The sequence below is a fragment of the Lactuca saligna genome, chromosome 5 (assembly GCF_052625555.1).
Source record: "Lactuca saligna cultivar CGN05327 chromosome 5, ASM5262555v1, whole genome shotgun sequence".
Taxonomy (NCBI): Eukaryota; Viridiplantae; Streptophyta; class Magnoliopsida; order Asterales; family Asteraceae; genus Lactuca; species Lactuca saligna.
In genome coordinates this window covers 132,862,090-132,875,609 of record NC_136421.1, presented here as the reverse complement: position 1 = coordinate 132,875,609, position 13,520 = coordinate 132,862,090, and the positions used below count along the sequence as shown (strand labels likewise).

General features: G+C 31.9%; 2 protein-coding genes across 2 annotated transcripts; one reads left to right on the top strand and one right to left on the bottom strand.

Annotated features, from left to right (window-relative positions):
- The first annotated feature begins 1,006 nt into the window (after positions 1–1,006).
- On the top strand, positions 1,007–7,493 carry HK5 (histidine kinase 5). The gene is made up of 13 exons (XM_078958609.1): positions 1,007–1,144; positions 1,521–1,596; positions 1,960–2,822; positions 3,201–3,428; positions 3,761–3,854; positions 4,098–4,304; positions 4,467–4,597; positions 4,805–4,854; positions 5,055–5,227; positions 5,319–5,422; positions 5,515–6,108; positions 6,409–6,564; positions 7,073–7,493. The coding sequence occupies exons 3-13, from the start codon at positions 2,055–2,057 to the stop codon at positions 7,193–7,195; spliced, it is 2,628 nt and encodes an 875-aa protein (XP_078814735.1). The 5' UTR covers positions 1,007–1,144; positions 1,521–1,596; positions 1,960–2,054; the 3' UTR covers positions 7,196–7,493.
- Positions 7,494–8,171: 678 nt separating this feature from the next.
- Positions 8,172–11,117, bottom strand: EXO70G1 (exocyst subunit exo70 family protein G1). The gene has a single exon (XM_078997646.1). The coding sequence runs from the start codon at positions 10,644–10,646 to the stop codon at positions 8,601–8,603; it is 2,046 nt and encodes a 681-aa protein (XP_078853772.1). The 5' UTR covers positions 10,647–11,117; the 3' UTR covers positions 8,172–8,600.
- Positions 11,118–13,520: the final 2,403 nt, after the last annotated feature.

Sequence of the window (13,520 nt, the reverse complement as noted above, 5' to 3'; positions counted from 1 at the left end):
AGTTTCTTTTTGTTTGTAGGCTTTGTCGTAATCAGGCTATTTCTTCTTTGTTGTATTCTTTGTATACATACTTATTGAGAAAAGAGATTAAGGGGGATTAAGTCAATCACATTTTATGCATTAGCATGTGACCATAACATCACTTGTTTGAATCTTTTTCATGTATTCATCATACTTACAATTTAGCTATGTCATTAAATAATAACATTTTCATCTCAACAATTTGACTCTTTTTCAACGGATCACATCTTGTTATCATAATTCTTACTTATTGTTATAAAATAAGAAACAAACACCAAGAACAATTCCCTTATGTATTTATGAACTAGTTCCGAACAATTACAAAAAGAAACCTTACTCTAATCCTATACAAACAAAACTAAACCTACTCTCCCTCTCATAGATTCTAGCAATCTATATTATAGAAAACATATAGATGCTAACAAACTGAAGGAAGTAAATCCGAACATCCATATGTACAAAAATGAAGAGAGTGTTTCAGGGTTTGTGTGACAAAGACGACTTCTCTCTCAAATTTTTGATAATTATAATACGAAGCGCAAAATGAATCACACAGTATTGACATTTTTGATAGGTCACAAGTACATATCAGCCCCTCTAGCTCCGCAATAGTCACGGACAACCTTCTAACTTTAATGTTCAACTTTAACCCTCCAACTATCTACATTTTTATATTTCTATCAAATTTATAAATCTAAAACATAATCAGTCCAAGTTCGAACTATTAAATTCATCTTCGAAGTATAGATTATGGACAAGCAAACATGATAATCCATATATCATAACTTCAAATCTTTTTCGAATATATTCACTAATGTCCAATTTAGGAATCTCTTACTCCTCTTAAAATAATTAAAGATTCTTAAACACATTAAAGCATTTCTGACAATAAAAGCCACATATTTGTCAGCAACATGCACATTTATGTGTTGTAAAAACTATATATAATATCTGTTGTTCATTGCACATGGCCTTTTAAGCTTCTCTTCTTCACATGCTTTCTCTCTCTACATTCTCAATGCTCCATTGATTCAACTCTTTGTTTACTCATTGACTGCGCATTTCCACGAGCCACTTTCCAGATCTACACAGAAAAAAAGGGTTCTTCAATATGAATCGCAAGGTTAGATTTGCATCATTTATTTGTTTTTTTGTTCTCTTCATTTTTATCATAATTTCAGCAATTAATAAGATTATGGGCAGAAATAGTTGGTGGGTTTCAATCATTTGTGGATGGTTTTATGCCATTTTTGCAGAATACTGAAAGATTATCGATTCTGCATTTTCCTTGATTATCGTCCCCTCCCTTCATTCATCACTTAACCAACTTTTGTTGGTTTTCAATCATTTGTGAATAAAATTTGTTGGGTTTTGCTATTTTTTGCTGAAATTCGAACAGCAATTAACAAACTTTTAGCTGAAATAATTATTGGGTATCACTCGATTATTGTTAAATTTTATTGGTTTTGTTCATTTTTGCTGAATTTTGAGTTCTCCAGATTCTTCATTAGATGGTGTTCATCTTCTTCTTCAAGAGGATATGCACTTGATGTCTTTAGATCATCATATCATTCAGTAAGTCATTTTTTCAAATTCTTTTTACTTTCTTTTATCTTTTTGCTGACTTTTGCTTTGTATTTTGATCAATCCATGAAAGATTTCTTGATTATATCTTGTTTGGAATGTCAGAAACATTTTCTTGTAAAGTAACTTACTTTTAACGTTAGAATTGATGAAAATCTGTGTAGCGAATCTTGAATTTGATAATCACACGTTTGAACTTTAAAAGTCAAAGTTGATAGCTTTTTGTTTCTGCCAATTGGAAGCAATAACATCCTACTTTTATTTATGTGTGTGCTATAGCAATTTGCTTTCATTTTCTTTTATTAGTTCGAAAATTTTGACCCTTCACTATTCTTGCAAATACCTGTATTGCAGAATCAAACAATCGATATCCCTACAAATTCATTGAATAAAACATATTAATCTCAATTCCGATATGATTACCCAACTGTTATAAACCTGTATACAAAATGGAAGACGACAATGCGGAGGATATGGAGGTGGAAGTCTTGTCTTCAATGTGGCCGGAAGACATTGACGCCGCCGGAAAAAAGTTCAACCTTGAAAAACCAGGCGCCGATCAAGATTTATTAGAGGATGTCACTTTCATCGAAGAGCCAACTATCGTTGATTTCCAAAGACTGCTGGAGCTCACAAATTACAGCGAAAAAGGGTCATCTCAGTTATCGTATCTCGTAAAAAACTGGGAATGGAAACAAGAAAACGCAGTGCGACTTCTAAGAGAAGAACTAGAGAATTTAAGCAAACAACAACACGAAGTTGAATTGAAGAAATTGGAGATCTTGGAAGAACATCGATTTGAAGATGATAGTTACGGGGGTGATAAACGTCCGATTTCTATACTCGATGAAGTTTATGAGATTATTCCAGATGTTCCCAAACGACGAAATGATGTGATTTATCAAGATCAAAGATTGGAAATTGATGGGGATGATGATACAGATACTGTTAAGTATTGGAAACAACGAGCTTTGAATTTGGAGAAATTGTTGGAATTAAGCGTGAATAGGGAACAGATTTTATTGGAGAAATTGGAGGAGAGTATTGAAAAGCTCGAGAAACAATCATCCCCAGTTGAAGAACTTTCGCAAATCTTGAAAAGAGCAGATAATTTTTTACATTTTGTTCTTCAAAATGCGCCTGTTGTTATTGGTCATCAAGATAAAGATTTGAGATATCGCTTTATTTATAATCATTTTCCAAGTTTGGGAGAGGAGGTAATATGATTACAAATAGCAACATACTTTTATATATTTATTTAGGGTTAGATGCAAGAAATAGCAATGTAAATTTATATAATTTTTATTGTAGCATTCTACTTTCATTTGTAATTTTTAAATCTACTCAATTATAACATTATCATTGAAACCCTGAGCAATTTTTATAATTGGGTAGATTTTTTAAAAGTACAATATCCTAATAAGAAAAAATAAAATGAAACTACAATGTTATAATTCGAAAAAAAAATAAAAAAAAAATAAAAATAAAAAAACTCAAAGTACAATATTGTAATAGGAAAAAATCACGGAAAGTAAGTTTCTACTTAATGCATCTAATCTAACACTTTTCATGATTAAATATTTGAAAATTTTCAGGATATTATTGGGAAAACAGATGTGGAGATATTCAAAGGTGGTGGAGTTAAGGAATCCCAAGATTTCAAAAGGGAAGTTCTTGAAAAAGGAATACCAGGAAAAAGAGAAATTACATTTGAGACCGAATTATTTGGAGCCAAAACATTTTTGATATACGTTGAGCCTGTTTTTAGCAAAGAAGGAGAGACAATTGGTGTGAATTATATGGGAATGGAAATAACCGATCAAGTAAGACTCACTCACTACATGCAAGAAATAGCAATGTACTTTCATTTATTTGTGTTTTATAGCATCTTACTTTCAATTTTTTTTCTTGTTAGGACATTATACTTATAAAAACCTACCAATTATAGCAATGTTTATATTTTGATCACATTGCTATAATTTGGTAGATTTTTTTAAAGTGGAATGTTGTAATAGGAAGAAGGAATGTAGGAAAATGTAATAAACAAATCAATTAAAGTATGTTTCTATTTCTTGCATTTGATACGGATTAATGTCTATATATCAAAGTCTCAAAGCTTCTAAGATTCACATAAAAAGACTAAATATGTTTTTAGGTGAGAAGGAGAGAAAAAATGGCAAAGCTTAGAGAAGAAATAGCAGTGCAAAAGGCCCGGGAAACCGAACTCAACAAGACTATTCATATAACAGGTTTATTATAGCGTACTACTTTCCTTTTCACAAATCTACATTATACTTTGAAAAAAATACCCAATTATAGCAATATCATCCAAATACAAAGCAAGTTTCATAGCTATAATTTGGTAGATTTTCCAAAGTAGAATGTTGTAAACTTGTAATACAAAAATAAATAAAAGTACATTGTTACTTCTTATACGTTCTCTTATCTTTTTTGTGGTTATTAAAGTTATATGCAATCTATATTTCTTGTAGAGGAGACAATGAGAGCAAAACAAATGTTAGCAACCATGTCACATGAGATAAGATCTCCTTTATCAGGAGTTGTAAGCATGGCAGAGATTTTATCAACAACAAAACTCGATAAAGATCAAAAGCAACTCTTGAGTGTCATGTTATCTTCGGGTGATTTAGTTCTTCAACTTATAAATGACATTCTTGACCTCTCAAAAGTCGAATCAGGTCAAGTTTTTTGTCCTTTCTTGTATGAATAATGAAATAATTGTTTGTTCATGAATCATGAATCCATAACTGCTCACTAAGGATAAAGCCTATGTATTACTCCATGTATGTATCTTATAGAAGATTCAGAAATCTGAACATATATTATATGCTTGTTTTCAGGTGTTATGAAGCTTGAAGCTACAAAGTTTAGGCCTCGTGAGGTGATCAAACATGTACTACAAACCGCTGCAGCATCACTGAAAAAGATGCTAATTTTGGAAGGAAATGTAGCAGATGATGTCCCTATTGAGGCAAGTTCTTTTTGACATATTTACCCTTTACGCTGAAAACAGCCATAGGATTGAAGATTATGATTTCTATTTGGAAGTGTATGCACATGAAAAATCGTTAATTTATGATGTTATACAAAAAAATTTATAACATCTCTATTTATTTGAAATGATTATATATAAAGGGCAAATAAGTAATTGTACATTAACATCATAACTCATTTTCAGGTTATTGGTGATGTTCTACGAATTCGACAAATTCTCACCAACTTGATCAGGTATTATAACTACTACGTTTCTTAACACAAGATAAACGCATATCTCCCATATGAACTATTTATTTATACATGAAAGAAAAGATGTTTTATGTTGTTTATTCATGAAACCATAAATGCTCATAAAGCTTACGTATTCCATGTATGTATAAATGAACTACTACTGAACCTTTTTTTATAAAATTTTATCTCGTTTTCTGCAGCAATGCTGTGAAATTTACTCACGAAGGGAAGGTTAAGATAAATCTTTATATAATACCAGACCCATGTTCAGAAAGTCAACAAAAGTCAGAGATCGATATGGAAGAGTCTGAATCGCATGAAAGAGTGGTGTGGATACGTTGCGATGTTGAAGATAGTGGAATCGGAATCCCAGGTGCTTTTTAATTATGTTCTTTATCTTTTCAATGAATTGAATCATTTATTTTTATGTTTTTTCTCATAATTTTATCACTTTGATGTGATAGAAACCGCGTTACCATCGTTATTCAAGAAATACATGCAAGCTGGTGCTGATACTGCTCGGAAATATGGTGGGACCGGATTAGGTTTAGCCATCTGCAAACAACTGGTAATATTTCTTAGGGCTAAATGCAAAAATAGCAACATTTATCTTTACTTTCTAGAATCATGATACGATGTCGTTTCGTTTCTTGCTAATAGGTTGAGCTTATGGGAGGAAGTCTCACAGTTTCTAGCAAAGAACACTGCGGATCTACCTTCACGTTTGTTCTACCTCACAAAATTCCACATGCATGCGAAAGTTCAGATGAAACCGATGATTTTAAAGATATGGATGACAACGCATCCACAGAAGACGATGAAACTTGTGGATATTTTCAATTCAAACCCCGGACTCTAGGCTCGTTGTTCTCCTCTAACGGGTCGGGTCGGGCCCACGGGTTAACGGGAACCGAACTCAGTTTTGAAAAGAGTAATTCGGACAATAATAGCACAAAGTATGATTCATTTGATCATGATCGTCCGTTTCACGATCCTTGTGTCCAAAAAAACCGGCCGTTGAATCCGGATGCACCGAGATTGCATTCTAATGGAAACTCGGGGGGTATTTCGGGAAACTTGCATGAAAAAACCAAATCATTGAGGCCGAAGATTCTTCTTGTTGAAGATCATGTTGTGAATGTTATGGTAGCAAAGCGGATGATGAGACAATTGAATCAAGAAATGGATGTTGTGAATAACGGGGTTGAAGCAGTGCGAGCTTTTCAACGTTGTGATTATGGTCTTATTCTTATGGTATTCACTATTCGCTTCAAGTTTTATCGTATTGTGATATATTTATGAAATAGCAATGTACTTTTATCTGTTTGTTTGTTTATTATATAGCATCATAGTGATCCTACTTTCATTTCTTTCGTTATCTTGATATGTGGCTTAACACGTTAAGGAGATGACAATGTCTAAAAAGTGAAATGTTGTAATAGGAAGAAATGAAAGTAGGATGTTATAGTAATAAACAAATAAATAAAAGTATGTTGTTATTTTTTGCGTGTAACCCTAATTTTTTTATTTTGTTATGGTGATTTTGTAATGTAGGATGTATGTATGCCGGTAATGGATGGTCTTCAAGCTACACGGTTGATCCGGTCATATGAGAAAACCAGCAATTGGGATGAAGCACGGTTAGCTGGAGTTGAGTTATCTGGCGATCACATACCCAAGGAACAAAGAAGGAGAATTCCCATCATTGCGGTAAGTACCTTAAGCAAAATTACTTATTTGCCCTTGTTATGCAAATTTTGCCAACATTTGTTTTCCGTTTTGTTGATTTGTTTATTTGAAGCAAAATTACTTATTTGCCCTTGTTATACTCACTCCATCATGTACATAGTCAAATCACCATTTAGGAAAGACAAGCAAAGGCTTATGGATGGAATTGAGATTTGAGATTCCTTGTTTGGTTGCCAAAATTCAAATCCATAGAATTCCTTCCTTTGGATTAGAAGACCATAATACCCTCTAAAAGCATTTTATAAATCAAACAACCGTAGTTTCCCTTAAAACTAGCCAAAGATTCTCGTTTGTTCTTACTTTGGTATTTTTGTCATTTGATTATTTATCTATCTTTTCCTATTTTTGTGGGCCCAAAAAGTGACAATTACATAAAGATCAAGTTTTCAAGTCTTTTAGACCAAAAAATTACAATTCAACTATTGATAAAATTTGAGCTTTTTTTTACAAGTTCATGGTTTATGTGCAGATGACTGCAAATGCAATGTCAGAAAGTGCAGAAGAATGTTTTGCGAATGGTATGGATTCGTTTATAACAAAACCGGTGACTCTTCAAAACTTAAAACAATGTCTTGAACAATATTTGCCATAATATATGGCGATTTGTAAATATATATATTTTTTTGTGTATTTGTATAGCTAGAAAAGTTTTGTCGTCACCTTTTTATTTTGTGTATTTGAGTTATGTTTTTGTCCTCCAAATTCCATTTTTAGAGGGTTTGAATGGATAAATGTCGAGATACACCTCATAACAAAATAAGCTACCAAGTAGTGATTTTGAAATCAACTGTAATTTCTGAAAGAGTTTGTATGTAAGACTTTTTTGGGTTTGCAAAATACATTATTTTTGTAATTTTAGTCGTGAATAAATTCGGTTATTTATGTCTTAATAGCATTTATTTTGGGTGCCTTTTTTTCTATATGACGATTTTAGATATTTTGGAGTACATATTTGGTCGAACTATTTAAACTATTAATAACATTACAAATAAAAAACAGATTTGAGCATTAATTCTTTAATACACACACATAATAACATTACAAATAAAAAACAGATTTTAGCATTAATTCTTTTTCCACTCCAACTATACACACAAAAATATCTTTAATATTATATTAATAAAATAACATCATACTTTATCAAAACATGACAACTATAGCATTTAATGAAAGTTTTTTTTTTTTTTTTTTCAGTAACAAATTATGATATAAATATCCGCTAAAATAAAATAAATAAATAAATAAGACAAACTTTAAAACCGTATATGGAAATATTAATTTTAAATACCATATCCAACAATAATTTCATTTTAAAACTCCCATTAATAATTTTATCAATGATATATTTTATATATATAAATTTACAATTTCCATGCCAAATTATGTTAAAACCAATCTGTGTAATATGAAACTATGAATAATTATTCATCAACACAATAAAATTGGTGTTGAATTTTAACATGGAGAGGTAATTTTACAATTTAACCTTGTTCTGCAATCCTGCTAAACCCATTTACACAAGAAGGGTAAATCTGTAAAATCACATGGCCACTCCATATATAACAACATGATTAACTTATCTTATTCCAAAAATCAAAACGAACATACATACAATTATACAAAAGACAACTTATTATCAAGAAACTTTAAATCTATAATATAACCATCTAATTCAAGTTTCAAAGATACTTCACATCATAAGATGCACTTTATACCAAAATAATCATACACAACAAGAACATCCCCAAATTTAACAATTTCTAGACTAATAAACATTACAAATAATTATGGATTCTAACAAAAACAGATACCAAGAAACAAGAGTTCAACATTCGATTAACCTGAAAACACCATTGTCGGGTAGCTGGTTAGAAATAGAAATCAAGTCCAAGAAACTCTCATTTTTCATAAAGCAACTTGAAGAATTTGAATAATAAGTTTGCTCTTCTTTTACACATGTACAAAAGAAACCTTCCATGATTTCCATCATCAAGAATTCAAGCAGAAGCAACAGTAGGAGTAGGTGAACCAGAATACGGATGATCTTCCACACCATTGTTAAACTTATTACTATTTTGTCTAACCTTAAAACTCCCATGTCTCATAGGTTTCAACACAAAAAGAGAAGAAACCATTTTCTCCAAAGATTGAGCAGTAAACTTTGCATACTTTCCACCACTCGAATCTTGCTCAACTAAAGGCCCATAGTTCTGCATATAGCTTCTGTAAACAGGAACAATTGCTTGAATGATTAAATGACATGTCTTTTCTCTCAAATCTTTTTCCAAAATCACCCAACTCGAATGTTTTTTGTAAATGTTATCAAAAGCTTCATTGAAAGCTTTCAACCGTTTTTTCACAAGATCTCTAGCAGTAGCCCTCCCACCTGAAAATAAAATCAACCCTTCTCTGCTTAAATGTGAAGGAAGCTTTCCCCAACTTTCTCTTAAAAAGATTGTTGAATAGTATTCTGTGTAATCTTGGTGTTCTCTTAGCCATTGATCACCTAATAAAGCTCCAATCTTTGTGCCTTTTAGATGCTTGTAAAGATGATAATGATTGTTCATCAAGAAAACGTATGAAAGATCCGTGTCTTTATACGCTTTTGACCATGATTCTAGGTTTACTTCAATCGCACGTATCAGATTAAGAAGATAATCATGAAGAAGACTTTCTTGAAACTTTTCACGTTTCCAACTTCTTTCAATTGCTAGAACTTGATTCAAGATTGGTTTGTAATCATTCCCGATTAATCGGTTGCAATAATCGGTTATAAAACTTACTAATCTTGGAACACTGCCATCTGGAGGTGGTGGGGCCTGACGTTGTAGCTCCACTTGAAGTAAAAGCTCCCAGAAAATCTCAGAAGCCCCTTCGATTACCCTTTTGATTAAATCCCTTGTCAAATTTTGGATTTCAGCACATGCAGCCCCACCAAAAAGACGATTGAAATCCAATCTTAACTTATTTAATGATGCAAAAATGTCTAATAGCTTTAAGAGCTTAATGGGATCTTTCTTGCTTTCTGTTACTGTTTTTCCAAATTGAAGAAAAGCAAGCATACCTGCTTGAGCTGCTATATTTGCAAAACAACCCCTCCAAACATCTAACCCTAATCTTTCAAATACATCATTGCAGAGTTTATATTCAGCTTCGAATAAATGCTTCACTGCAAACTCCAAGTGTTTACTCCATTTTGCTATGTAGCCTTCAATGCTCTGTACATCGTTGAATTCAGAAACTGAAATCTCCAAGTAATCCAAGTTTAGAGCTTGTAAACTTGCTCTGACATTTGAGCTGCGAACATCTACATAAATAGATTTGCATTTTTCAAGTCTGTTGTTTGCTATTAGGGTTCCGAGGATTGCTTGAAGTTTTTGAATGATGGGGACTGGTAAAGGAGAAGGAGCAATGCAGGGTTGTTCATCTTTTAATGGAGAAGAAGACATGGGTAAAGGGACGCTGTTTTCAGTCAAGAGTCGCCGGAATTCGGTTTCTAATCTGTCTAACGCCGCCTCTAAAAGGCCACCATCTAGGCGGTTCTTTTCTTCTTTGGTTTGTAGCTCTCTGAGATACTTTAGAGCTTTTTTTAGACTAGAAGTGTACCTTTCATCAGCGACATTGTGATCTTCTAGATACTCAACGATGTCATCTAACCATTGAATTGCCATTCCACAGTTTTCAGAAAGAAACTTCAATGCTTCCTGTAAGTTCTTCAATACCGAAAGGTATCCTTGAAGATCAGATTGAGGATCAGATAATGATTTTTCTAAACCGTGAATTGCATCAAACACCTTTAGGACAGCAGCGGCTGGGACAACGGCTCTGTTTATATGACCACCTACAGCATCAAGAGCGTCTCTTTGAGCACGAATAGGACGAACAGCAGCTTCTAGACATGGTAGCCTTTGATTAATCTCTTCTAATCTAGGCCCGGATTTCCGTAGCGATAACCCTAGGGCTTTCGATTTCTCTAAATTAACCTTCAATGAATTCCTCGCCGACATCAAATTCCGAATCCCATCTTCACCCGCCGACCCCATATCCCAGAATTTGTCTAAACCCTAGACTCAATTTTCCCAGTCTAAACCCCAAACACCCGCATTAATTTACCGAAAAGAACAGATCTATTGATACCCAATCAATACTCCACGTTGGGGGGAAAAGATGACGAAATCGAATTCTTACGTAAACACCTCCACCTTCTCCAAACACACATACCCACTTCAAAATTGAAGATCATAAGACCAAACAGAACCGAAGATCACAAAACGTTTTGAAATTGAGAGCGGGAGAGCGAGACTTACGATTAATGGGACAACAGTAGTGGGGTTTTTCAAGATCCAGGCTAGATGCGATGAAGGTAAAGTCTTGAAGAGTAATGGAGAGTATATAGTGTATGTAAATTGGGTTTGGGTGCGAAGTATGGGTGAAATTTACGAGAAAATGGAAGAAAAAAACAAACCCTAAAAAGAGGTGGATACACAGTAAGTAGTACACGCTTTTTGTTATTCTCAACTCAACTTTCTGCTTTTTCACGCTCCTTTTAATCTCTCTCATCCTTTTTTTCCTGTTTATAGCATATATTCATGTATATGTTCCTAGTTTCTTTTTCATATTTTACTTTGTCACAAAGTACAATCGCATTTGGTTGAAACATTCAAATACTTCATTTACAAATTATTTGATTGGAAGTGTTTTATACCCATAACAACTACTTGTTGACTTTAAATAAAATAGGATTTTGAAAAATAAAATAACATATGCAAATGTAAGAAGAAGGATAAAGATATTTTATTTTATTTTTAAAAATGATTCCTAGATAGACCTTATGGTATGTGGTTTCGTCATTTAGACTATGATTTTGGGGTTATATCTGAAGTATAAATGAAAATTCGAATTTTGTCATTTGACATGATGAAATCGTTGATGTCAATCGCATATAGTATTTGATCATCTAATCATTTATGATTCTGACCCGATTTGTGTTTTTTCTTTCCTCAAATGAGATTATACAAGTATCTAATCATGTGTAGTTTTATCATGCCAAAAATATAAAAACATAAACCAAAAGTTATATAGTTTTGATGATATCATAGCTATGAAGGTCCATCTAATTTCGATGGTTCTATGAGTTATTTTTTAATTTTTTTGACTATATTTTAAAAAACAATTAGAGAATTTAGCTAGATGTATCTTTTTCTAAAAAATAAATTGTAGCATACATAAATTTTTTCCTAGAGTTCTATTTTTGTTGTTTAGTATAGAGTGAATCAAATTTTGTGCATGTTTCAATGTTTAGATATGTGAATTTTTTATAATATTTTATAGGCAATGAATACTTTTGTAAAACTTAAGAGTGAAGAAAGTTGTTAGATTATAATTCATATAAAAAAAAGTTCAAAATATTTTTAAATTTGGTTAGAGTCCGCGCAAGATTCTTGAGACTTTATGCAAGTTAACAAAATATAGACCCTAAATTTTGAAAAATCTTAAAATTTAAGCAAAAAAAATTATAAATTTTAATTTTCTATTGCAAATACATAAAAGTAAAATTCCATTCAAAATAATACAAAAAAAAGGTTTAAATTTGAAAACAATCATCGTTCTAATATTTGTTGAAATAAACTTTTCAATAACATATTCATATAAGTAACTTTATCCAACATGTTACTCTCGATCGTCATCAAAGTCAATCCATTAAGTCATTTTTGAATCATTGTAGACCGTAAGTAGGGCTTCAAAATCTTCAATTTCGGAAAACTATGATCTATAGATGCAACAATAATAATAATAGTCAAAATAGTTATATATGCAATAGATGTAATAAGAAAACAATCAACACATTTTAAAAAGTTTAGAATAACAATTGTTGTCATTTTTCCTTAATTAAGAGATGTATAAGTAAATTTAACTCAACATATAAGTTATTTCCATCAATATCCAATTGTTCATCTTTCTTGAGTGATGTTTCAAGAGACTTACAACAAGATTTTAAGGTTATATCATCTAAAGTAAGTAATTTTTTTTAATTAAACAAAAAAACCAAATATATTATCATATTGTTGATATTGTTCAAACCTTGTAGTTAAAGAAGTAATTGATTGATCAACAATATAAATAAAATATTTAACCCTAAGTTTCTCTTTTGCGTATTGTTAAACACTACAAGAAGTATCGTATGAAATCTCATCAAAATGTTTTTTTTTTTTTAATTTTAGGTTGACATTTTTTAGGATATACTAGATCAATTCTCATTTCCAAGGCAATATCTTTTGTAGTTTGTAAAGCATTAAAAAAACAATTTCTCTATATTCCTTAAAAAAACAAAACCAACCCCTTTATTTTTTCTATAGCAACATCAATAAGAATATCCTTTGATTGCATTCGTTTGCTAACTAAATTAACATTATTTAACATTTCATACCAGATAATGCCAATATAAACTCAAAGTTAACAAAATAATTTTTTCTAAGGATTTAGCTTCGCTTGTTATTTTTTTATCATTATCGTAAGGATTCTTCAATACAAACATCATTTGACAAGATTATCCACATACCTTCAAACAATGCCATTTGCTCTTGGTGACTTATATCGGGAGTACTGTAACACCTAATTCAAGGTACTTTTCATTTTTTGACCCTTAGTGTGTAAATAATTTGCAAATTTGGACCTTGGGGGGCATTTTGCCATTTTCGAAAAAATGGGGGTACATTGGGTGTACGCACCCAGTGGACAAACCCTACTATTTAGGGTTTGGACCTTATTTAAACAAAATGATGACCCATGATCCTTTTATTTCTCAGTCCATTACCCTTTGAGCCCCATTGTGAAACCCTAGCCCCTCTTGAGAAGATTTGACTCTCTTTTTGTGTGTTTTAGTGTGTGTTGGTGAGCTTTGAAGAAGGAGAGCATAG

Excerpts from the sequence above, each read along its gene's own strand:
- EXO70G1 (XM_078997646.1), bottom strand. The coding sequence starts at position 10,646 with ATGGGGTCGGCGGGTGAAGATGGGATTCGGAATTTGATGTCGGCGAGG.
- HK5 (XM_078958609.1), top strand. The coding sequence starts at position 2,055 with ATGGAAGACGACAATGCGGAGGATATGGAGGTGGAAGTCTTGTCTTCA. Across the intron at positions 3,429-3,760 it reads GAATGGAAATAACCGATCAA|GTGAGAAGGAGAGAAAAAAT; the intron begins GTAAGACTCACT and ends ATATGTTTTTAG. Across the intron at positions 6,109-6,408 it reads ATTATGGTCTTATTCTTATG|GATGTATGTATGCCGGTAAT; the intron begins GTATTCACTATT and ends TTTGTAATGTAG.